General features: G+C 47.9%; 1 protein-coding gene across 5 annotated transcripts in view; it reads right to left on the bottom strand.

Moving 5' to 3' along the window:
- Positions 1–27066, bottom strand: part of CTIF (cap binding complex dependent translation initiation factor) — a 143658-nt gene that overhangs the window by 51731 nt on the left and 64861 nt on the right. For all 5 annotated transcript variants that reach the window (XM_030004352.2, XM_030004351.2, XM_030004353.2 and 2 more), the window contains one exon: positions 13367–13443. In XM_030004352.2, coding sequence (XP_029860212.1) covers positions 13367–13443 — 77 coding nt within the window. The remainder of the gene's footprint in view (positions 1–13366; positions 13444–27066) is intronic.

Here is a 27066-nt window from a genome sequence, read left to right as displayed (position 1 = left end):
GTTAAACTGTGGAGCTACGCTACATGAAATATGAGTACCAGGAATTTACAAGGGTTCAAAAAGCACATTGCCAAATTCATGAAAGGAAAATCCATCAGGAGCTACTGGACACAGGTAAGCAAATGTGGTCCTGCAGATCCTCAAAGTGTAAATTCCTGGAGAATCATAGAATCATTTCGGTTGGAAAGGAACCTTAAGATCATCAAGTCCAACTGTTAAGAGGGGAGCACTGCTGGGAAGCAGCATTACATGGATACCCTGTTCTTCTCACGCTCCTCCTGGTGTCCATTGCTTGTCACCAAGCCAGGTGGTCTGGTGTGACCCATCACAGCTCTCCTGCTCTTACTGACCTCCCAACCAGCTCCAGCCCACCACTAGCAAATCTAATTGCAAATGAAAAACACCTGCCCCTCTGCTAATGCAGGACCACATGGCAACCATAAGATAAGGTGAGTTATCTCCCAGCTGGGTGGAGGGGTTGCAGCATAAGGCGCTCTGCACACACAGCCAGCAGCATGCACAGGCAATTACTGCCGCCCAGCTCACGTGCCGTAATTCATTAAGCCGCAGTAACACAATCACCCAGCTGAGCCCTTTTAGGAACAAACCACCAAGACAATATTGTCCTCTGGGGACCTGCAGTTCGGAGAATTAATTTAGTGTAATAACTCCCAGCGATGTTGTGGACAATCAAACTGAAAGAAATGATGATCTGTCTCTAAATTGCCTGTAACCAACCCCTCAGCTGATGCCCTGCAACTGCCGGCTCTGCTCGGGCAGGAGGGGCACGTGCTGACTGTTTACTTGGGATTTTCATGCGTATGAACACTTAATCCTTGAGGAACCTCATTGTGAAGGACCAGCACTCCAATAAGGAGTTCTTCACCTTGTTGTCCAGGACGCTCAGCTTCAGCCAGCGCAGCTTTCTTAGTCATATAGTTTAGCTTTAGGTAGTCCTGCAAGGAGCGGGGAGTTGGACTCCACGATCTTTGTGGGATCCTTCCAACTCGAGATATTTTATGATTCCTTTCTGAGATGCACCTTTAGTGAGGCTGTTCCTGAAAACATGGCCTGTCCTTCAACACTGGTTCAAAGTTTCTAAATCATAAGCAGGACAGCAGCTATTATTTTAATGGCATCTCTGCTTAGGTGCTTTCAGCTGCCTAGAAGAGTTTTTTGCATCATTACACTGTAAATACTATGATTTAGCTAGATGCTAGCATTACTACTCATCATTGCAGGCAAGTACACCACTAGAGACTTACTTTTGTCCTTAAAAATAAAAAAAAATAAATTATTGGTCCTGAGTTTGCTCAGAAGAGGTCTCCCATGAACAGCAGCTTTTCACAGCCACCATTATGCTGGCTCAACTCCTCTGCACCCTGCTCAGCATGGACAGCCATGACATCCCCAGTGGGTTTCGGATGTTCCCTCAGCACCCCCAAAGAGAGTCTCCATGGTGGCTCCAGTAACCCCCATCAGCTCCCAGAAGGGCATGGAGAAGACAGAAGTATAAGGAGGCGATGAAAACCTGACTTCCAGATGCTGCTTCAGGGGTTCTGACCCACGTGCCGTTAAACCTAATTAATTTGACTTGGAAATCCTACTGAGAAGGAAAAGGGTGTTTCAACATTTTCAATTCCTTCCCTTCCCCTCTCCTTCTTCTGTTTCAACACCATTTGTTGAGTCCAATAAATGCACTGCAAATCATTTAGCTTGATGCTAGTTTTCAGCAAGCACCCAGTCCATCCAAAACATTTTGTTTTGTTCCAGCTAGGAACAGCACTTCGGCACTAAAATAACGTCTTGATATTGTTGCTTTCGTTAATAAACATCCTCTCCTCTCACTGCAAAGCTCTCAGTAAATGACCCTGGAAGAACAAAAGACATTTCTGTATTGTTTTAAGTTCTCTTCCTTTCTGAAAACCTCAATTAAAATGGTGAAAAAGCAAACGTGTTGCTACTATACTCTGTAATTATGAACTCATTTCTATTCACTCGCCCAGCAGGAGAGGTTTGTCCTGGTGACCTCTGAGAACAGGTTTCTAAGGCTCTTCCAAAATTTCACAGCCTTAAAAACAACACGTTCATGTCAGCCGTAAAACACGTTCACCTTCGCCTTCACCCAAAATAACTTGCAATCTTAAAATCCAGGGTGAGGGCCATTCCTGTGCCTATTTTTATTTGTGAAAGGAGCCCTAGCACTGTCCATGAATAGATCGGCATGGGAGCAGCTCTGGAAATAGTGCAACCCTTCAAGATAGCGTGAAAATTGCATCAATACGGGCTGTCAGCTTATTGTAAAGAGTTTTCAAATAAATATCTTGCATGGCACACTCCCGAGTGATGGCCGGGCTTTTCTTAGCAATCTTTCCAGCACAAAAACTACCTGACCCAAAGAGGATGCATGCAAGTGTGATCCCAGCCTCTTGGCTTGCCAACGTGATGCATGCGGGAACAAGCGTGGAGTTTTCTTTCGGTAAAGTCCCACTGAGAAAGCATTTTGCAAGACAAAATGCTGGGACAACTTGGTTATATATATAGATATCTTGGTTATATACGTGTGTGTGTATGTATCTCTAAGCAGACAGTGAAAGATAAGGAGGGGAAAAACAAGAGGGAAAACCATTTTTTATGAGATGAAACACTGGACAGGAAGATGATGCCTGAGAACTCAGAATCAGATAATGAATGCAGAACAGCAGATTTTCACATAAAATAAAGTAATATTGTCCTTTAAATACAAGCTAGAAAATAGCTTTAAAATTCACACATAGAACTACAAGCCACACTACTTTAGCATCCATTCCTGATCCTCCCATGATTTCACGTGCCCACGACACACCCAGGCATATATATTTCTTTTCTCTTAACATTTAGGACCAAATCCAAAGGAGCACATATACATCCACAATACAGCTTAGGCAGAGCTGAGGACTCTACAGCTCATCAACCAAATCCCCAAATCCCACGCAACTCCAAGGGTTTGAGTCAGCTCACGTTTTGCCTGAAACGTAAGTGCCAAAAGCATCACTGCCATGCATGTCCTGAGATACCACCATCTCCTCAGACCCCCCCCCAGTTCAGCCAGCTCCTGCCTTAGGACGTACCAGATTCATCAACTGGGTATCCACCCACCAGCTCCCTTGTGGAAGAAACCTTCTAGAAGAAGGTGCAAATTGTTAATTGAAGTGAAAACGAGCTAGGGATTGTAGTAGGAGTTGGCAATGCCTTTAAGGGGCTCAGAGCTAAACCCTTCCACCTGTGATGACAACAGTTCTGTTGACACCTGTTTATGAAGAAACAAGGGCAAAAAAAGCCTACTACACACTTCACCCAGGCTGCTGAAACACCAGTGACTGGTGTCAACTCCTGCTCATTGGCAGCACCAAGCCAGCTTGGCTGGTAGACCTTGGCAGGGTCTACCTACCCAGCTGATGGGTAAGGGGGGCTTGCTCTGGCCAGTGAAGCCAGGCAGCCTCAACAAAGGGTTGAACTAAATGCAGGTGAGGGATCTCATCAGCCATGTGCATCTTCCAGGTACAGACACAAGCACATTTTCTTCAGACACCAGAAATACTTATGGCAAGCATGGTCTGAAGTGGAGACTGCTGCTCCTAAAGCTTCTCAAGAAGTGCCAAGGTGGTACTCTCTGTGAGCACGAAAACGTCTCAGCGGAAACCCTTGCTTTCCCTGGCTGAGAAGAGATTTCCACTCCATGAGATGGGAGAGAATGGGATGCCCAGTCTCAAGTCTTTGTTCTTCTTGAAGAGAGCCCAGAAACAAATCCCTGTCCCAGCACTTCCTCCGGCGTGAGGTGTTTTGGCTCAAGTCCTCCCACAGCTCTTTGTTTTTCAGACTTCCTTGGTTCTGGTCAACATGGGAAGGCAAAATAAAGCAAGGAAACCTGTTCTCATAAGATGGCCAGACTAATTTTTCTTATGTGGGGGCTGGAAGATCTCACTGAGAAGCTTTCCAGGGCTCTCCATGCACCTGTGATTGCCACCTTTGGGAATTCCCACCTTGTCCCAGGGGAAGGGGAATCCTTCCTCCTCTCCACACAGCACTGGATTATTGTAGGGTTGCTCACAAAGTTCAGTCTTGCGCAGGACTTTTACTAGAGTGCCATGGTGGAGACCCTCAGGCCCCGTGCATACGCGCTTAGCGTACAGAACAACTGCTCCCCAAACAGCTTACAGCAGCGAGATGCATTTAACGCATGCAGAACATAGGCACGGGGAGGGGGTTACACAGCATCACGCAGAGGGTGGGTTCAATTTGCCCAATTTTAGGCGTCTGTGATGTCAGAGGACAAATGCAAGTTGGGGATCTAAACTCCATGGCAGCCCAACCAGTTACAGGTGGTGGAGACTGGGGAAGGAGTCACCTGGCCAAACGCCTGCTTCATGAGGTGAACTATCCTCTGAACTCCACTGACTGCATCCCCTCTGAGCGTAACGGGAACTTTGGCACCCAGTTCTTATATGGTCAACACAGTTATGGACACATGCGGTGAGATTCAGCTGGTGGTGTCACTGGAGATGCTTTATGGCATCTTGTCTGGCTCCCACCCCATTTTGGTGCAGGTTTCACAAGGTCCGGTGTCTGCTAGCTCCTTGCATGGATTTCACAAAATGCTAGGACATCTGAAGTAGCACCTGCGATCAGAGAGGTGAAGCCCAGCAGTCTCTGATGAAGGTCAGAACTGAAATGAGGTCTCCCATGTCCCCCCCACCAAGGCCCTGGACACAAGAGCAGTTGCTTTCCTAACCTTCTCCCTAGTTGTACAGCCACCATGAGCTCCTGCTCCCCATTCCCTAATGCTCACAAGAATGGGCAGCAGCAGAAAAGGAGCAGCAGAAGAGCTGTCGGTGTTAACAACTCACCGTCCTCCAGAACAGCCCCTGCTGCCACACAGGAACAAGATACCTAATAAATACCAAGTTTTGATGAAATCAGGTGTCCCTCCACCACAGCCACACACTGAAGTTCTCCCAGATTTTTGCTGGAGCAATTATTTTGCTTTCTGTGAGGTAACATCATAAGACCCTGAGCTTATCCAGCAGGCCATTACATTTCTATTGAGGTTTCATAACAGTAAAATGTTTTGCTGATGGTACAGAAAGTCTCAATCAGCTGCAGAGATGGAGAAAAACAACCTGCAAAAGCCTCCTGATGCCATAAAGTCTACTGGCAGCTTGGCAATTCAGGTTAAATTTAGTCTGCAGGACAGGGGTCACTTCAGTTGCCAAGATCATAAAAAAAAAAGGGAATAAAAAGTCTTGTGTTGTAGAGTTTTTATGTAATGACAAAGCCGCTCTCAATAGAGAGGTGGCAACCCTGCAGCTGGGAAATGCACCCGGCTCTCTCCTGCCACTGCCTCCTGGCATTAAAAAAAAGGAACAATGAAAGGAAAGGATTAAATTTGCTTAGATGAGAATCTTTTAACCCTTCTGCACCATGATGTTAGCTAGGCACACAAGGAGGACGGAGCAGATATGGAGAATGGTAATGGATACACATCTCCTGAAGTCCTACTCATGTAGAGCGTGTCCTGTCGAACTCACAAAGGTTTATCTTTCTCTTTACATTAGTCTTGAGCCTGCAGAGCACTCTGATATTTACAGAAGTATCTTTTCCCCGCATCACATGAAATGCAAAATCCTTTTAGTTGTTGCTAGCATGGAGAAAGGAGCTGTAAATATGGCATCGCCTTTCGTGGTGCGTTTTGCCGGCAGGATCGCAGCCGCACCATCTGCCTTCAGGGGTGACTCATGGCTGGGCATATTTTCACCAACACCCTCAAGTGCGTAAGGGCTTAGCGCTGATTACAACGGCAGAAACAAGAGCAGCTGGGTGGAAAACCCCTACTCACCCCACCACAGACTGAGACATGGGTGACAGGCAAAACAACCCCCCCCCCGGTAGATGCTAAATACCAACTGCTCCACCTTACTGCTACTGGTGTTTCACATGGACCGCTCGGCTAATGGGAAGACCCTACGTGTGCAGCTCTGAGGATGGTGCTGGGGCAGGCAAGTCACTCTTAGATGAGCCAGTCTAAGACTGATGCTAGATATAAACTTGGTTGAACTTCAGATGGCTTCTGCAGAGCTATTTGATCTGTGTCCTGTAGGTACCGGGGCTGGGATTCCTGCACAGGGATGGCGTTGGACTATTACAGTCCCATGCCATGCTGTGTCCTGTTCACTGAGCCCAGAGCGTGGTGCAAAGGCAGCAAGGGGTCTTGATGGAGCCAAACCACCTCCAGATCTCAGCTCCAAGAGGTCCCTCTTGACGAGAAGCTGCAGTGCCGCCCAGCAGCTCCACCCGTGGCTGAGTCACCCGCAGCCGGATGCCCGCGGGTCGTCAGGAGGCGGCTTTTTGATCATTCAAGAACTGCTTCTTCAATGGCGAGCCTGGTGCAGGCTTTGTTCTCAAAAATCTCCTCCCGGGAGCGGGGTCCCAGCATCGTGACCCCTGGCAGAGCCTTCTCCTCGATGCCTGGAAGGAAGGGCAGCGGGGCTGGGCGATGCCAGCGTGTCTGGCCAGCGCGGCTCCGCGGGTCGAACGGGCTCCTGCTTGTCCCCTCCTGATACCATCTCTGCCCTGCTCCATCACCGCCTTGCCCAAAGAGCAGCTGATAGACTAACCAGGTCCCGGTGACACTAGGTCTTGGTACAGATCTACCCGATAGCCTCGCGAGAGGGCATGGGAGTAACTACAAACACATGGAGGAAGGACCTTGTGCCACTGCAACCCCATCCAGTTCCCTACATCTGTTACTCCCTTGGTGGCAATCAAGGCAGATCTTCCTCTGGTTTCCAGTCTTAATTAAATGACCCATTTTATCCACTTGCTGTTCACGGCAGCATGGTTCTTCAGCAGAAATAGCCCTTCTCCCCCTGCGCCGTTTACCCCCGGGTACCTCGAGAGCATCTGCATCCGCTCCCAGCTTCTGCCGGGCAAGGCTGAACCAGCCGATATGTGCGAAGCAGCATTTCCTTCTCTGGGCTTTCAAGTTTATTTTATCCTTCGCTTCCCTGGGTGACCCTGGATCCTCACATTAACAGACAGCAAAAAAAACAACCAGCAGAAAACTTTTGCTTTATGTCTCATCTCATCTCAAATCCCCCCTGCTAATGGCTCCATCTCACTCCAGCATCATGCAGTCCTGCAACTCCCACCCGACCCCCTACCTTCTCCCTCAATGAGGAGATCTTGCCCTTGAAGGAGCAAGCTGGGCAAAGCTGATTCCTGTGATGTTTTATGACAGGGTAAAGTGGTAGAGTGCCCTTTATGGTGTTTTGAAAGGAAATTGTACAGGAACAATGTCCCAAGCAGCGTGGCTATTGAAAACCCTTCACAAAAGAAGTTTGCCACAAGAGGAAAAGCAGCTTAATCAGTCGAACTAATCACTGTAGGTGGTTGAGTGTCCCTGAGGGTCTGTAAAATCAAATATAATGGGAAAAGAAATGTATCACAGCTTGCCTACGCTCCTCGACGGAGCCACCGGCGGATCTGGGACATTCCCTGCCTGGCCCCGAGCCCGCCGTGACCGTCCTTCGGGCCGTCCCTATGAAGGACCACGCTCGCCTCTGTGCGAGACCCTGGCTGGGGCCACGTGGATGGGCTGGGATGAGCCCCGGGAGGTCCCTCAGCAACGTGGACTCTGATCGGGGAGTCAGGACAGGGGTGCCCGCCCCCGTGCACTCACCCCAGCTAACCCGGTTTTTGGCGTGGGCGTGAGCAGGAGGGGTCAGCGGTGCTTACACAACCCTCCTGCTTCAGGAAGAGGAAACTGTCCCTGACAGCCACCCGGGGCTCTCCGGGGAAGAAGGATATTTCTGCCTCCCCCAGCTCTGAATCTAATTAAAACCAGAAAACAACACACACACACACACACACACACACACAAATCCAGACTGTTTTTTCCTGATCATTTAAGTGTAAAGCCAAGTTAACGGTAGGAAGCAAATTGGGACAATGCAAGAGAAAACTCGGGGACATTTCTGTAATCCTGTTGTCAAAAGCCATAAGTATTTGGGGCACGCTGAAGGGATGTGGGGAAAGTACACGAGCCTCTTTGCTCCCACCCCATCTCTCCATGTATGAACCAGGAGGACCTACGCAGTCTTCTGCTCCAGCTCCTTATCCCCATGCAAAGGCTTTATGAAGGATGGATTTCCCAGGTGCAGAAACACCCCTCTTAAACCCCCATCCAACAGGAGAAGGAGGAGATGACACGAAGCTCAGCCACAGCTAAGGGTGATGGTCCTTCACCCGAGGCTGGCCGTGGTCCTCAACAGCCCTGGCCGGGACAGGCAGAGCAGCTCCTTCTGGCTCTGGTCATCCCAAATCCTGGAGACACACCAGCTGTGCATGGAGGAAGCACAAGGGATCCACACCCTTTCTACTGAAAAGAGGAATTCGGATGCCTTTTGGAAAGAGGGGATTGATTAACTCTTTGGCTTTTACTCCATCCTCCACAAGACATGGGGCTGCACTTCCCTCTGTCCTCCTCTCCTGTCTTTGCCCATAGACTGACCACCAAAAGCCCTGTGAGATATCAGCCAGCACCTACACGCACATGAGGATTTCCTTTTGGTAAGGTATTCAACCTGATTTGACTTTTGAATCCAAAAAGAAGTGATCGAACCAATGCGATTATGATGGCGCCGTCTTTTTAAGACTTTCCCAGCAACCTTTTTCTGGTCCTCAGCAAAACTGTCCACTTCCTTAGGTGATGCAGAACAATTTCAGTAGTCTGTTAAGCAGAAGACCAAGAAGTAGGTACAAACTCACCTGTCTTAACCCATTGCAAGTCCATATATTCCTTGTAAATCCTGTCTAAGCTGGGCAACATTTCTTATCACTCCTACAAGGCTGGTGCAAGTCTCTGTGCGTGCATTTCTGGGCCACGGGGTTGTGCCGGCCAGACCCTCCATCCCAAAACACATCATACCAGGATGCCATGGGAACTGGAGAAACCCTGTGCAGCAACAAGCTGACTTGCAATGCTTCGATGGAAACTTAAGAAATAGCTTTTTCAGGAACTTTTTGAAAAACAAGGGGCCAAACTCAGAGCCCATCTGACCAAAGAGACCACATCGCAGCACAGCTTGTGCTCCACTAGTAGAGAGGCATTGGGTTGGGAAAGGTCAGAGGAGAGGACTTGAGAAATGGGTCCGTTGTGCCCCATAACCCAGAGTATTTTTTTCTCTCGACTGCTTGCAGTAGAGAAGGGCAGCAGAGGTCCTGCCACCACCCAGGGAAAGTCCCTCCTTCCCCAGAGGTGGTTGCCTATGGGACGTCAAAACAAGTTGCCTTTGGTGATATCTAGGTAGGGTGGGTCTTGTGTGGCAGCAAACAGCAGATTAGCGTTTGGGACAATAAAACCCTCATTGGTGTGTAACACTTGCTCACATGGACATCTATGAAAAAACTTGCCTCTGCTCCTCTCCTTCAATGATCCCATCAAGCAGTGATGCCCTCTATCACCCTCATCAGGAGGTGGCAGTTACACCTCGTGTCTCTAAACCGACAGAGAAAACACCGGGTGCGGGATTTCTGCAGGGTGAGGTGGGGAGGGTGATACCTCTCCCTGGTCTCCTGCTCTGATCATAAGCTCTTTGCAGCAAGGACCTCACCACCTCCTGTAGGCTTTTACAACACCTTGTGCAACCAAACCCTCCACCAGATGCAGCTCTGATGTTGATCGCTGTTACCAAAAATGCACCCAACAGACCCACAGTGGTCCTTAACTGGGAAAGTCAAAGCCTGTTTTAATGACACCTCTAATTCGCTCTTCCAATATCTATCTTATGTAACAAATGAAGCACGCATCCCATGGAAAAATGACTCGTGGAATGTAAAAACATATCATATATGCAAGGAGAGAGCTATGGTTGCATGCCCATAGGGTTGTTTCTCCCCACGGGAGTGAAAGGTGCACGGCAGAGACCTCAGGGTAGGTGAGCTGCACTCCTCCGCAATGCGGTGACAGCATTTCCCGAGGAAAGGTGACGGGAAGGAAGCGGGGATGGGTGCTATTTACAGCACAGCCGGACGTCAGCGTCGTTTTGCATGAGAAACAAAAGGTGCTTTGCTGTCCCAAGATGTGGCCCCTTCTGAATGTCACCATCAGGGAGGGGAGAGGAGCCTGCACATGCTCTGCGGGGGAGCCAGTATCATTTATAAGACCAGCTGGAAAAAAATAGGCAGATTTCTGGGTACCAATGTGTTTTATCAGCTCTTTTATAATAGCTTTGTTATATAAAGTACCAGCCAACCTGAAGGTCAGCTACAACCAGGCAAGGCCAGCTGGACCTGTGCATCGTGCAGAGGTCAGCCTGGGGGTTGACTCCTCAACCCAAGCTGGAGGTCTGCTTGCGAGCGGTGACTCCTGCACATGGCAGGAGGATGCCTACCATGGTCACCTGGGATGTGTCCCCTTTCTTGGACGAGACGGGTCCTGGGCAGGGAGAGCCGGTGCACCGTGGACAGGCATTGCCCGTGGGGTGTGGGGTGCTGCTTAGTGCCAATTGCTCACCACCTTCAGGAGAAGGGGAAAAGCTGCCTGATAAAAACCAGACCCAACTGTGCCAGGGCTTTGGGGCCACACCTGCTTCTAACCAACAGAGCAGGACAATCTCTTTTCTTCTTGCAAATCCATTGCACGTCAGCCCTGCTCCCATCCTTGGCTGCTACCTACCCCTTTCTAAGAAATGAGCTCTTCTTCCCTTGGCTCCAGGCATCCAGAGCTGCTTCCTAACCTCCCTCCCAACCCACGCACCACCAAATGGCCCTGCTCAGCCTCTCCCAAGCCTCACTGCCTCCGATGCCCCATCCACGGTCTTGCAATTTTGAGTCTCTTCGTATCCAGATGAGGTTTAAAACAAAAAGCCCGTAACTCCCAACTGTTTTTCTGGCCATAAAATCTCATCCTGAGGGTTGTTTATACCACCTGCGTGGCTCCACCAGCTCTGAAATGAAGCCTTTCTCCCCCAGAATGATGCCTGGGACATTAAGATAATAGCACTGCAATAAAGCGCGAACAGCTTTGTAACCTGTATGTGCTCCAATACAGTGTGGGTTTTTTTTCCTATTCCCTTTTTCCCCCCTATTTCTACTTTTTTTTCTCCCCTATTTCTACCACATTTTTCTCATAAAATAACCATTCTGAGGCCTCACTTACTGCTAGAAATCAATTTTAAGGAGCGAGTGCTCTCTGGGGACATCTCAAGTGGCACTAGAAGGACTAAAACTCCCCTCCTAGTCCCAAACGCACCGCAGAGGCAAGGGGACCCTGAAAACCCCCAGCATCAAACCATGTGGCACAGGGAGAGGGGGGCTGCTGAGGTCCCCAGCTGAAGTCTAGGCGATGGGACTGTGCCTTTTCAGCTTAAACAATTATTTAAGAGACTGTTGTTTCACTCCACTCCCTCAACCTGGGCTTCTTAGCTTTTTTGCAATTAAAATAAGTATGTTTTTCTGTCTAAGCTTGGACACCACCATGGCTGTCCATGCAGGACTTGGGCAGGACTGCATCCCCTCTGCTCTTTCCATTTTATTTCATTCATGACCACTTAGGGCTGAAACGGTCCCATGTCTCCTCCCGCATGATGCGATATCAACTGGGTTTTAAGGTTTCCATCTCTCCTCCTGGGATATTATCCCAGTGCTACGTGGTCTGGGCTGTATCTCACCCCGCAATCTTCCAACCCCAGCCCAAGGCAGTTTCTTTTGCTATCTCTCCTTGCCATCTGTGTGGGAGACAGAGATGCCCTGTGGGGCTGAATGCTTCTGTCTGCTGATGGTTTATCTGAAGGGACCAGAAGGAAAAAGAAATAGAAATACACGTCTGGCGTGATCCCTTGGACCGGCTGGTTTTTCGCTTGGGAGGGAAGAACCAACACGCAGTTCCATGGCTCTGGTCCAGTGCAGCTTTGGGCATGGGGCTTCAGGCAGGAGACCCCTTGGCTCTGCAAGTCTCCTCTCCCACAGCATCGTGCAGTCTTCGGATGGCAGAGGAAGACCCGCTCAGTGAGCCAGGATGGGAGCAGGTTGCACCAGTCTCCACTGCATTTCTCAGTGAGTCCAGCCCACCACTGCAAGAAAGCCTACCCAGCTCTCTCTTGCAAGACAAGCAGACTTCAGCTTGGTTTTAACCATGTTTCAGCGATCACAGGGCTGCAACCCAGCTGAAACAAGCCCTTTTTTTTTTCCTAAATCACAAGACGAAATTGTCTTTTAAATTACGTACAGGAAAAAAGGAGGGAGCCCCAAAGAGGAGAGAAAACGGCGTTTGCTGCTGATGAGCTGCCCGGCCCACAGAAGAATGTTTCTAGGGTGCCTGAGCAAACTCCGTTCAGCTGTTTTTTGGTCCCTCAGTAAGATTTGGGAAAACCAAACCAAGCACAGAATTAACTACATCATGGCTGATCACAAGTCGAGAAGTGATGGGGAGATTTGAGGACATACTCCAACAACTCTTACAGGTGTCTAAAGGACTCCCCCCAAAATCCCCCCGTGAGGCATCACAGCTCAGACACAGATTTCAGATCACTCTAGAAGAAAACATTGGCCACTTTTTCTCCTGTTAAATAACATTAACCTTGCAAAGTCCCCATTTTAGAAATGCTTTATTGCCCTGGTTGTGTTGTCTTATCCACAGCAGAACATGCCAGCAGAAATAAAGCTGCATGTACAACTAACTCCCTTATTCCCCGCTTATTTTCACATTTAACCATAGTCACGATTCCTATCAAGGACTCTAGATGCCCTCATATAATTAAATATGCAATTTACACAATTAAATATCCAATTGACCCAATTAAATTAACTCAATGGATTGAAATCACCAATGCCACGGGAACTCAGCTGCCTATTTAGCACATCCCCTCCTTCACGCAGACAGGCATCCGATGCTTGCCGCAAACCCCTCTCAACCATACCCACTTTGCAGGCGACCCTGAAAGTCAGCAAATTTTGCTTTTCAGTAGAAAAAGAGGAAGCAAGTCGCAAGGACTCAAAGCTTTTAGAGATAATACCCTGCCAGCTGCCTCTTCTAATACAAGTGGGGAGATCTGGCTATGCTGGAATAAGTATAAGGGGAAGAGGAGGTCCTTAAGATACTCCTGGAGCAATACAGGACATTCCCTAGATTTAAAAGACAAACCAGGGGGATGGATGGACAGACTCTGCATTTTCAGGACATTAGTGCTCAAATAAGGGTTTATGCATTAACCCAACGCTGGCAGCTGCTAAACAGCAGTATTGTCCAAAGACACTCCATGAGACAGTGGGGGAAGATGTGCAATGAAGAAGAAAAGATTAAAAAAAACATTAAAGAGGTTTCACCTACCTCCGGTCGTTTCTCCTCCTTCTGAACAGCTTTTTGGTGTGTGCGATTTCAGCTTCATGAGGCAACGGATGGTAACCCTGTAAAACAGAGGGAAAAGCAGCGATCAACTCCAAGATACAGGAGGCATTAATATGGAAGGAGTCAGAATGAGACAGAGCTGTACAGCCAACATGTGAGCATGACAAAAGAAACAGTTCCCATCGAAACATCCTTACAACATCTCAGACCCTATCGAAGCAGGTCTGGAAATCCACAGACTTGTTGTACCCTCTCAGGGCCATTGCAATGAGCAGGGAATGATGTTATCTGCAATTTCTGTATGGGAGAAAGCACACGGAGCGCATAACTGCACCACGTATGGATGGATCCCAATATACACCATCTACAGGGAATTCATCCACTTCACACACAACACTACTGATACCGGTGCACCTAAACCATCCGCTTTCACTGGGTTGTTTCCTTCAGGTTTATTTATTTATCTAAAACTCTGCTGTAAAAATGTCTGTAAGGGGACGATGCTCAGCAGCATTTTGAGGATACTGGAGTAAGGAAACTGAGCCACAGCGAGCTGGTCTGTTGGGGCTGTGCCCCCATGCCTTTAGCAAGCTGACAACTTTGTCACGTACATCTTGCTGTGCTTGCCCACTGTGAGCTAGTCAACCCATGCCACCCCTGGGGCAGGGACGGGTGGCATCCACCTACTGGAAACAACTGAGATGACCAGGACACTAAATAATTTGCCCTGGTCACGTCAGTGGAAGGGCTGTGTGTAACTCAAGCTGCTGTCTCGTCCTCTCTCCACTGAAGGTCCCGACTTACTGACTTGGTATGTTCATCTGATAAGGGGGATGCTGTATTTACCATCCTACTATGGACATCGTGAGGCTTCGTTAATGTGAGCAAAGAGCTCTGAGGTTCCTGGATGAAAGGCGCTATGTAAGTGCAAAGTATTATTTATTTTCCAGGGACCACAGAGCTGTCATAACCGTAATGAATTTTATTTATGCAGTATTGTACCTCCCTGGCTGGCAATAAAAGCCCTGTAAAAGTCGCTTCTTTTATTTTCATCACAATCTACCTTAGCCTTGGAGCTCCAGCCACTGCTGGTGAATCACCATGTGTGAGGGGCCATGAAGGAGCAGCCTGGGCAAGGGCAAGGGCTGGGTGGGAATGCGTCTCATCGAGCAGCCGCTTTGTCACACTGGCATGACAACATAACACACCAACTTAAAAAAAAAGGCCCTTTCTCTCTGCGTGAAGAGCCTTAAAAATGACGGTTAATTTTAGTAGCGATTACTGAGACAATGATATTTTGAGGTCCTCTGGTGGAAAATGTAACAGAGGAGAAAGGTTGCTGGGGATGGTAATGAATTTAGGCTTGCAGACCAGAGAAGACATCCCCAAGTCCAAGACCAACAGGGTTTACTGTGACCATCCATCCTGGCCATCTGCAAAGAGCCTGGAGAAACTGCTACTGTGGCAACCCTACAGCTCCCACAGCAGCTGGAGCCTTCTACTTTGGAGACCTGCGCTCTTCGAGACTTCAAGCAATGAAGAACTCACCAAGCCCTTGGGTAAGTCCTGCTGCTGGCTTGCACGTCCCCATTTGAACCTTGCACGTCCCCATTTGAACCTTGCTTTGGCTGCAGTCTTGAAGCATGCTTCCTGAGAAGGTAGCTTCCCTTTTAACTTTCTTCTTCACTTTTAACTCTTCCAGAGAAAATCAGATGCACCATGATTATGGTTTAGCACATGCATTAGAAAGCATGTTCAAGAGTAGTACCCACTCTTGGTGACCAAATTATCCTTCCCTCCCACTAAAACACCCTTAACACCCAGAGGTGCCACACCAGCCAGAGCATCCTACATGATTTCTCATAGCAACGGTACAGGGGCCATCATTACATGAAGTTGCTTTAGCCTTCTTGCAGATCTGCTCATCCAGAGAGGATCTGCTCAGCGACGCACATCGTTCTGTGGTCCTCTGCTCATGTCCCTGCACCCAGCACCAGGAATAAGTCTCCTCATGCTCCCTAGATCTTATCTCAGTACTCAAACATAGCCCATCTTTGACTAAGAGGAGGTAGTTTAGGAGTAGGGAAAGCTGGCAACCTGCTCTCCTGGGGCTGTGGTTGGGTTATCACCTAGTTAACCAGGTCAGACTTGGGCTTTTCCTGCAGCCAAACACCTCATTGTCAAGGAGTCTTGGAAGTATTAGACATCTTTGATGTGTACTAGCTTAGAATCATACTGAACCTTCTTCATTACTGAGGGCTGTGGTTTGAGTCTTCCTCATCACTTATTTTCCCAATCACTTATTTTCACTGAAGGCATAGGAGGAGCTTAATATCTCCAAGATCTCTGTTCCTTTGAAAATTTGCTTGAAATTGGCTAACGGGTACCAAAGTGAATGAGAAAAGGAAGGGAGGGAGCAGACGCACACAGCCCAATCACATCAGCCGTGCTAGTTTAGGAAATCAGACTAAAAATAGTACAATACTCAGTGAGGCTGTTTCCAAATGTTGTACTACCACAGCAGGCTAAAGCTTGGGGTATTTTTACGAATTTAAGCTGCACTGCAGACACATGTGCAAATACCATTACCCTGGAAAAATGAAACTATCTCTGCAGAACACAAGGACCTAAGGCACCAATCTCCTCAATGCGAAGCCTTCATTAAAGTCTCAGGAGCTGCCTTTCTGCTCTTTCCAACTAGAAACCATATGTATGGTGGTGTGTTGCTGCATGTCCTCTTTGCAGAGCATCTCTGTGCTTCCTCAGACCTCTGCCCACCAGCAGCAGACCGCACTGGGGTGAGAGATGGATTAAATACATGAGAATAAGGCTCCTAATCCAAGCAGCACTCCTGGACACTGCCTGTGCCGGAACAGAGAACTTCGTGTCCCCATTAGGAAAGTCAAGCATCTCCCTTCTCCAGCCGAGCAGTTCCCTTCCTTAGTCCTAGTCATGAGACAATGTTTTGGAAAAAACCAGTCACCGATCCCTACTCTTGTCTATTCTGGTGCCTAAGAGAGCTAAATTTGGAAGGGACAAAAGTCCACTTTTTTGTGCAGCAAGCTGATGTAAAAGGAAATATCAGCAACATGCAAGAAGGGCAGAGTGGCTGGAGAAGATCGAGGGTGCTGGGTGGGTGGGAACGGGCCAGAGACCCAAGAGCATGGTGAGTGCCTTGATGACATGGCTCTTGGGTTTGTCTGGAGGCTGCTCCCGTCCACGGGTCATGCAGGATAGCAATGGAAGTGCCTTCAATAGAGCTGGCTCGCTGAGGACAACATGGATCTGAAACGCAGCTCTTCCATTTTTCAGTGGACACGCTCTTTATGAAGCTGAAATCCCTGAACAGAGACAAAGGAAAATGACTTGCAAGGCAGAAGACCACCTTCTGCTCCGCAATGGGTCTACAAGAAGACCTACACAAGAGGGATGGGTTTTGCTCCTGCTTGGGCCAGAAGACACCATTAAGCCCAGGTGCTCACGGTTTTCACAGGCAAGTTTGCAACTTCTCAGTGGGCAGCAAAATCACATTTGGTCTCTCCCACATCAGTTTTATTCTGATATTTATTTTCAGGTGGCTGGAGGAGAACATAACAAACCAACATTTCAGTGCTGTTAGTTCTGGAAGCAAGGGGTGTGGGAAAAGCAAGGAACAAGGAGCCCATGGTCTCAGGAAGGATTGCTAATAGGGGTCATTTTCCATTTTGGAGCTAAACACTCTGCGGTTTACATGGTGGGAAGCTTGGAGCAGAACCTGAGAAGCCCACGGGATTCCTAATGCATGTACATGTATCTCAAGTTTAAATCATAAACATGCATGCTCTAACAAGAAAGGCCAATAGCTCTGGAAAAGAAGGGGCATTCAGGACAGGCCTGCTCTTCAGGCCAGTCCCCTACAGATCAGCTATGTTGTGATGTGCATATTAATTTTTAGATGTTTCGGGGAAAGCAGCTCTGGGAGAAGGGAAGGTGATGTCTGGCAAGCTTAGGTGACTCTCATATGGCCAGCTAGCATACGTCAAGGGAAATCTGTCATCTACCAAAATTGTTGCAGACAGACAGCAGAAGGGAGCAGGTTTGATGCCCACATGCACTCTTTTTGTGCTTCACCTTCCTAATGAAGGTGTCTGCCCAACCTTCAACCCCATCCACCTGCCCGTGGGAATCCAGAAAGCCGGCAGCTGCTTCTCCGCTGCCCCAGACCCCTTTACATCAAAGTTTAATGAAAGAACAAATAAAAAGCTATCAAGATCTTGTTGGCAATGTGCAGCAACCCAAGAGCTTCTGCCTCTCTCCCCACCAATACCTGTCCCTCCCCAGCAACATCCCTCTCCTGAGCCATCCCACCCTACATCTCAGCCCAGTAACCTGCAGTGTACTGGCCTGGGAGGGACACAAGGAAGTGGGGCAGGACCACAGGAGGGAAATGGTTGGTTTTAGAGCTACCCTGCTATGAGCAGGAGCTTTGCTATTGCTTTTCTCACACCTTCTCTGCAGCAGCAGCAGCAGCTGAAGAAGTTGGAGGAAGGCACCAGCTTTGCCTTTTACTGGTGATGGTCAATCACATGGCAAATCACAAGGAGATAAGCAGAAAGGAAGCAGGGGTTTTTGTTGCTGCTGGTCCTTCTGTGACCACCTTTAGGCAGCGAACCCCAAGGACTCCTTCAGCATCCGACAACAACTGCCTTATAAAAGGGATGGTCCTATTTGGGACCAACCTGCACCCTCCCTCTTTCTCCTCCACTTCTGCACTTCTCAGGTGCAACTGTTGCCTGGGGTGACCAAATTCATGGGTGTTTCACAAAGACCTGTAAAATTCTACGCTGCTAGGAGAGGTTGGGGTTCATTGCTTCGTCCCCATGGTCTTCATGTTTGGTTAACATAGCCTGACTGTCAGATGTGAAACTTTGCCCCACAAAGTGACTGTCTTCACTCATACCCACTCATTCAGCCTTTTCTGTAGACATTGCCCATGCAGCAGAAATGCTCCCAGCCCGTGATGGTCAAGCAGGTGAAGATGCCTGAATGGGAAAAAGCGACACTGAAACCCTGAGAGTGAACAGAAGGTTGAGAAAAGCAACTGGACTGATGGAAAAAAACAATGCTGGGGTGATGAGAGAAGGAAAAGAAATGATCTGGCGATAAGGCAGGATCAGTCCGCATGAGCTTTATCTCAAGAGCCTTTTGTGCCCTCAAGAAACATCTCCGCCCTTGCTTATCTTAAACAAATGGTTGCAGAAGGCCTGAACTGAACAAACAGGTTATTAATTAGGCCTGTGGTAGGCACTGCGAGTTTCACTCAGTTTTATTGCACACAAAGTTCAGGGTGGGATTTATTTTCTGGGGAGGTGGGAAGGGTGAGGTGTGGCTGGGTTCGTGGCAGCCCCAAAGACGCCCCATCTGCCTGCGCAAAGGTGACAATAGAAATACCGAGGTTGGAGGGAGAGTGAAAAAATATATTGTGGTTCCAGAAATGATCCGCAGAAACCAACCCAGCGACTTGCAACACACTGCGATAAGACTTTCATCTGCCTATAGGATGGATTATCCATGGCAGGGAAGTCTGGGACAGCACAGAGCTGCAGGTATATTTAACTGCTACTGTGCCGGTCCCACACTCCTGATGCCTATGGGATTGAATGTGCCAGTACAACCATCCCAGCCATCCAATTGCACATGAAAAACGTGGCAAAGGTGCTGCTTCCTCCCCGCCAGCATCATCCCCATCACCTCTACCCAGCCCCAGCCAGCATTTGTCAACGCAAATAACTCCCGTGGGCACTTCCAGTAGAGCCATCTCCATGGAGCCTGCTTGCTGTTGCCTCTTCCCCTTCCAGGAACTCCCACTGTCCTGGCCTGCAACCCATTCTCTTCTCTTACATGAGGGGAATTTTTTACCTCTTGAAAGGAGAGGGCTGAGGCACAAACCAAAGCCTTGACCTGCTTTGGAAGCCATGGAAGAATACCAAACAATGTCAGGAAGCCGCCTGGAAATGATTTCCTCTCTTAAAATTTCAGTGATAAATCTGTTCCTTCAAATTGCAAGCTATTCATTTTTCCTGGAAGGTGCTTATAATAATAGTTGCTTCTGTATAAGGAATCAATTGGTGCTCAACTTCAATAGAATAGAAAGTGCAACGATTTTACAACATACTCCTCACCTAAGATAAAAGGCAGGTAAATCCTTACAGCACTTCACGGTTGTGGCTCTCCCACCACTCCTCACCCACAACACAGCACACATGGGTCCTGGCCACCTCCAAGGATGCTTTCTTCAACCTCAATCATTGGAGCCAGGGCTAAATTAAACTATAGGGTTGGCAAAGAGGACTTAGTTTCCAGCCACCCAAGAGCTGGAAGAGGAGCAAAACTCCTCTGGCTTTGCCACCGCTGATCCGACAAGCCCCACGGCGGAGGAGGGATGCTCTGTGGAACCTTGACAGTAGGACGTGCTTGCCTGATGAATCATGGCATGGCACAATGTGCCTCAAATGGGAGGCATAGGAAGTTGTTTCTTGGGAGATGTCCCAGTTTGGAGGATTTCCTGATTAACTGCATCTTTGGGGAGCACAACATAAATCATACATTGCCAGCAAAGGCTGAACGCGTAGCTGCAGCACGCGTGCCTCGGTGATGAGCACCTTGGAAGAGACTCTTTTCCCAAAGAAAGAGTGGGAGCACAGAGGAGCGATGGCTGTGACGGTGACCGTCACAACTAAACACCACTCTCTAGGTATCATTAAAAACACTGGTGCTATTCTCTATAGGGGTCTGCCCTCCCACGTTGCCTCAAGGATGCAACCTCCTGGATTTCCACTTGCTGAGTATTGATGCTGGTTTATATGTCCCCTCTCACAAAATGGTGGGTGTTTTAATGAATTACAGACTCTACACATACAGTCTCAGACACAAAAAAGTATCATTTAGACCCTTATCTTCCCACCACCTCTCCTTGGCATTTGCTGTCAACTCCTGGCAGGCAGCAGACACCCAGCTAGAGGGAAGACAGCATTTAAAATGGCATTAAATACTTGGTGGCATTAAATACTTGGTGGCAGCTAAGCTGTCCCACCTCATCCCTCTGCAGCCAGCTCTGGGATGAAACAAAAGACACACAGAATGGCAGAACAACCCAGCATGAAACTCCCCGTGCGGGGTGAAGGATGCAAATGCAATTAAAGCATTTGAATAATTAGGCAAAGCATCCCAAGTGAAACATACCCTGAACCTTCCTCAATGCCTTCTGCTGATTACTGACAGTGAGTTTTCCGGGGTCTATTTTTAACTCTCGGCCCCTAAGCTCCTGAATTATACATAATTCAGAGATAATAAAACTTTAAAATCCAGGACAAAGTCTCCTAGGAGGAACTGCCTCTGCAAACACACACGTGCACATCAGTGCAACCAGAACGGGCAGGAAGAAATGCCCAACCAGTGCCACCAAGCCCTGGCTGAGCCACCGAGACGGGGACAAGCTGGAAACGCTGCTGCACTGAAACAGGGTGCTCCAGACACACCGACACGGACACGCGGTGCCATAGGAAGAGTATAAATAACAGACAAAAGAAATCCCCTTTTGTTACAAGAATCCGCAAATCCAGAATCAGTTACAAGCTGACTTAGGAAATGGAGTTTTTTCCCATGTTATAGCAAAATGGGAACAATACTTTGCAAGTGGAAGTAACTCTAATTGTTTTAACTGATGTTATTTTAGTGTTGTTTAGGTTTATTGTTTATTTGTATGTATTTCCTCTACCCCGGTCAGACTTAAAAACAAACCTTACTGTCAGCAGTAAAGCATCACATCCATAAATAAATACATTTATCCAGTAAATATAGATATAACCACACCATTGCTTTGAGTCCTTAAATGTAGAGTATTTAAAGAATCATCAAAATAAATAGCATTGGTGACCTGGGTTTGCTTTCCCTGGAAAAGGGAGCCTTTTTCAGCTAATATTGGGAATAAATACCACCCACAACACTTGCAACCAGGAGGCACCACACCTGGTATTTGGTTTGAGGTCTGCCCAGGTAGCCCAAGCTCATTCTGAGAAAGAGCTGCACTGCTCTGAAAAGCTTTTCCTAAATTTTCCTTGGCTTGTGCTAGTTTGGGGGTGAGGGAGGAATTGCTTTAGCTGGGACTTAGGGTATTATGAAGTTGCTATGGGAATATTTGTAACTTGAGCTATTTCAGTCCCTCTGGGACCTCACATTTCTTTAAAATATACTTTTCCTCTATATTTTTCATGTTCCCCAGTCTGGTTTTCCCCATCTCTTGTCCCCTTCAAAGCTTACCACCCTTCATTCACCGTCCACCCTCAACACCCCCCATTTCGTGCCATTGTGGTGGATGGTGACGCGAGGAAGAGACCTGCAGGCAGAATAGGGACCTCCCTGATGAATTTTTAAGGTGACCTCTAAACAGACCCCATAGGACACCAGAGAGTTTAGGACCAGAACCCAGGTCATCCTCTAAGCTGGAGAGTCTGTTGAACCTCTGTGCAATCCGCAGCATCAGTACAGCCTCCTCTGGCTGGGTGTGCTCACCTCGAATCTCAGCATCGCTCTCAGCAGAAGGTAAGGGCTGTATCCAAGTATATTTCTTTTCACCCTTATTATTACCAAAAGACTGCATGTTTTCCATGTGCATTTGTGCAGTCCCCCAGAACCAGGCCCCCACAAGTCTTCTCCTCTTGGGTGGACTGGGGTTTCAGCCCATAGGAGCTCCAGCTCATGCTAGATCCCAGGAGTTGGGACAGTCCAACAGGGATGAAACTCCTTATTTGCAGAGTGATAACTTCGTAACCTTACAAACAAGAGGTGGCTTCTCTTTTCTTTCAACGTGGGTAGATCCAGAGGTGCTAGGAGAACTTTCTCACCGCTCAGCCCTTGGCACTTCCCGTTGGAGGCCTTCCAAGTGCATGAAGTTTCACAATACCCTAAGATTGCAGGCAATAGTTAATAAGTCAACGAGCATTATTTGCCATGATCCATATCGCTGTGATCCATACACTGCACCACTGAAGCAAAAGGGAATTTTGCCATCAACTTTAACAGGGTTGTGGTGGTGGCAGCCCCTCTTGGTCTACCAGCGGATCTTTCTCGTAGACCTTCAAGGCTGAAGCACACTGTGCAGAATATCACTATCCTTTCCTTCTTCAAGCCCCTCGTATTGTGCTAGAAACATTTTCACACAACAGATATTCCTGTTTGCAGTTGGCTGAAGACACAGCCAATGTACTCTCCCCGGGACTATACCACAAAGAAATGTTTTTTCTCCTTTCTGAAGTCTCTGCTTAGTCTAGCTCAGCCCGGAGAGAGCAAGCAAGGATCCCATGTCACAGCCACCCTAGCTCGGAAAATACCCCGATGTGCAAATGCCAATTTAATCCTATAAAAGCCTCATTCTTCCCTTTGAAAAGTCCCATTCCTTTGCAGGAGTGTGGGCTGTGCAACACAAGGGCTTGACTTTCTCCTTGCCAGGTTACTGGCAGTTTGTACCTGGATGGAAGAAACTGCTTCTTGAGTGTCCATCTGCTCCCTCCCAGGATTTTCTTTTTATGCATCGAGGACTAAGATTCCTTCTGCTGTAATAAGTTTTAATGCAGGGATGAGCACAGAAAACATTATGCACTTGCCACAGAATATCAATCATATCACATCATATATTAATTATACCGGTGTTTTTTCACTGGTGCTTTGCAGACCTCTGGGAGCCATGGACTACTTTGAACAGTAAACTGAGGAAGAATAAAAAAAGCAAGTTTGTTGCTGCTTTACAGCAATCTCCAAATGTGACACTTGGAAATGGATCTGGCATTTCCACCAAAAAAAAGTCCTGAAAAACTGCTTTTTATCCAAAAGCTGCTACACGACAGGCAGCAAGACGGCTGTATCCGCTCTTCCCGTGTCTTGGAAATGCTGAAAATCAATGATGACAGCTCCAAAGATACAGAGAAAGTGCACGTTCTCCAGGCATTGTTCAAACATCAGCTTTCCTGCCAGTGAAAGCATAAGTTATGGCTGCTTCTGTGATGACTGCCAGGAGCTGGGTGAAACCCCTATAATTCATTTCACATTGGCCAAGATGTGATGCGCCTTCAGGTGTTTCATCAGAACCAAGTGGGAACAAAGAAGAACCAGCAACAAAACTCAACAAACCAACCCAACTCCTGGATAGTTTCATGTGCCAAGCGACCAGCACCAAAGATATTGCTTACTGGGATGTCTCGGGTCACATTGCCCCTCCTCACTAGAGCTTTTTTAGCTCCTTTCTCCTTTCCTTGGTGCCCTTCTTGCTGGCAGGATTGTGGATGTGTGAAGGGCAGTACTGAACTCCAAAAGCTGAGAAAGATCTGAGATAGCGCTCACTGAGAGCGGTACGACTGCTGAGCAGAAAAGGACACGACGGGAAAACTGCAGGCAGCCCTGAGCAGATGCACTGCCTTACGAACAACTTGGAAGCAGCTGTCAAACTGCTCACTACCAAAGAGAGCCGGGAATTCTGGCAACCAGCACATCCCCCGTGTCCGTTCAGCCAGCTCCTTTCTCTGTCCAGCACCCCTGCCCGCCACCGTCAGCACCGTGGCCATAAGCATCCTACAGATGCTATGCCTTCACAGTGGCTCTGAAGTCACGCAGGGACCCTACGGCAGCCCCAGGATGCAAAACGAGGTCTCCTATGCTACTAGCTCTCCTAAGGGTCCACCTATAGCTTAAATTAGGTAGCCAAGTACCTTACCGAAAGCAGTTTTAGACATCCTCGCATATTGCTCTTTGCCCGCTGTATATAGCTACACCCAGGTACAAGAGGACGTGGAGTCCTTCCTCCTGCCTGCGTCTCTGCTGGGATCGGAGACAACCCGGCAAGCCGGGATGGCTCAAGCCTGCCCTTCCCGAAATCAAGTCATCAGACGCCTGCGTCTCTGTGCTTGGCAGCTTCAGCCTTTCTCTCCTTATCAATGCCAAAAATTATTCATTTAACATCCATGGCCTTTTGCCAGCAAGAACACCACGTGAGGAGCAGAACTGTCTCCTCTACTCCTCCGACAAACCGAAGCAACAAAAGTGAGGCTCTTCCTCATGCAAAAAAAAAAAAAAATTAATAAAAAAAAATTCCCACCAGCTAAGAAAAGCTGGAGGTTAATATAAATTCCATGGGTTTGAGGGGGAAACGGAGCTGCATTCAAAGACTCAATGGCTAACCACGCTTCCTTCGTCTGGCAACTGCCCGCTCCCCCAGCAGAGTTATTGAGGAAGTTAGATGAGCGCTGTATTTGTTCCAGCTGCAGATTTCCCTTAACCCCTGGTAGTGGTGTTTTCAAAAAACACAGATCATGTTTTCTGATGGTGGCTTTTCATTTTCGTGCATGCCACGGCTACAGTTATTAGCTTTAAGTGCTGTCATTCATAGATTAAAAATAAAGAAAAAAAAAAAAACCTTTGCCATTCTAAGAAGTCCAGGCTGGATGAGCAAAAGGGGGATTAAAAGAAGGCTTTCAGGAATTAACTTGGAACAGAAAAGAAGAAGATAAAGCCATTATAAAAGCTTGTGTTAATACAGGAGTCCTTTTTGTTATAAGTGTTAATGCAGCCACGCAAATTCCTATGAAGATTTATTAGGCAAGTCATATAATCTGCTCTCCTTCCTTATTCTGATGATAAAATCAAGGCTATTTTCCTCCACTAAAACGTTCCTCTCTCTCAATTAAGAGGAAAAAATTATATTTTTTTTCCTAAGACTGGGTTTGTGGTATACACAAGGCTACGGGTGAGGCCAGTACCTTCAGAACAGCGAAATACAGACACTGAAATTAAGGTACCCGTTCAGAGACTACACTGTTAGGATGCTCCCCGTAAGGCGAGCCCAGCCCCAGGTCTGTGGTACCCGACGCTGAATAACTTGACGGAGCTGGGATATGCAGCATCATCCCCCTCCATCATCCTAGACCTGCTATAGCATCCGCTGTCCCATGGGACTTCAGTCCAGTAAAGCATTTTACCTTATGCGAATCTGCTCCTAAGTCTACTATTTCCCTTGGCCCTAAGCCAGCCAAGCACTTAGGCACATGCTTAAAGTTAAGCACAAGAGTAAACAGATTGAAGTCAGGGGGACTTAAAATTAAGCACATATTTCAAGGATTTGCTGGATAAGGGCCTTAACCCCGGTGTGCGGTGTTTAACTGGGATGATTCCCAGCTGATTAGCTCCCCTCTTTCCCCAAACTCCCCTCCATCGGACCAGGCAACAAATGGTTTCTGTTTTGCCACCACGCTAAAGGCTTGGTTTTAAAGAAACCTTGTCTAGCCTCCAGGCAAAGAATGTCTTTCTTTAATTATACCTGCCTGTGAAATACCTTCCAGAAATCCCCACCCAAACAAAGCCTCAGGAAAGGAAATAACGGAAATTCTTGATGGTTTCCATGGGGGAAACGATCCTAACCAGTGAGACGAGGTGCACGTAAGATGAGGCTGATGACTGTTCCTACTGTACATGGCTCCCAACGCAGAGAGACTCCTTAAAGCTCCAGCAGAAACCCCAGCTACCACAGTCCTCATCTTCCAGGGCAGAAGCCTCCTTGCGCCTGGCCCCTGGATGTGGCTCTCTGCACATGTTAAGATCTGAAAAGCCTTTGGTGGCCACGTAAGGGAAGAAGAGACATGTGGCAACACAACATCCACGAAACCACCATGCTCTCCCGTCTAGCAAAGCGCAGCACCCAATGGGGAATCTTCCAAGAGCTTCTAAAGGGCTGGAGGTCACCTGCACGACTTTTTATTTTTGCATTCCATGCCCTTTCATACAAGATTTTTTACTTTATTTCAATTGCATCTACCCATGCTAGGACCTCGGTGGCTGTGAGCACGTGTGCAGTTCTGGCAGAGCAAAAGCCCTCTTGGCACAGAGAGGCAACCACTCCAAACAGGCAGCACAGGAAAGACTTGGAAGATATGCACAAAACGGATGAGTAAAAGACTAGAAACCTGGACACAGAAGATGAAGATTTGCTGTTGACTTCTCCAGAAACAGGACGGCTGTCATCAAGGAGCAGCAACTTGCCCAGACTTGACAGTGGACTAATGGAACTTCACCGAGTCCCACTCCCATCCCTTACCCATCCCCATCCAACTCACTTCCAACCATCCTCTGCTGCATTATCATCTGCTCCTGAACAGTCAGTCCTTCCACCAGGGCATGAACATCTGATTTGCCTGTGCCATGCATAGCAATGGCACTAAATAATCAAGTACCTTTGGAAAAGCACCTGTGAAGGATGCCTGGGTTACTCCACCTAAACTGCAAACCATTCTAGGCAACCACTAGATCACCAATTTTCACTGCAGCACACAGAGAAAGACTTCTGCGCTCCCAAAACACCTTCTCTTTTGATCCAACCTCATGTCAGGAAAGCTACCTTAGACCTCCCAGAAGAAGAGCACGGCCATCAGCTGCTGCACCGCAGCCTTGCCCTTCCTGAACCAACAACTCTCAGAAGTTGAGGACTGGCAGAATTAATTCAAGTCCTGTCTTGTATGCAAATCGCACCGTGAAACGATGTGGCAAGTATGAAGCCAAACAAGGCAATCTGCTTCCACTTCAGACAAGAACAGCAGGATGGTGAAGTAGTCAAGGAACTCCACCTCTAACGCGGCAGGTTCCCAGCCTCATGTACACTTGCA

The sequence above is a fragment of the Aquila chrysaetos genome, chromosome Z, assembly GCF_900496995.4.
Source record: "Aquila chrysaetos chrysaetos chromosome Z, bAquChr1.4, whole genome shotgun sequence".
In the NCBI taxonomy this organism is placed as follows: Eukaryota; Metazoa; Chordata; class Aves; order Accipitriformes; family Accipitridae; genus Aquila; species Aquila chrysaetos.
The sequence above is the reverse complement of the archived record's forward strand: the minus strand, read 5'-3'. Positions and strand labels throughout refer to the sequence as shown.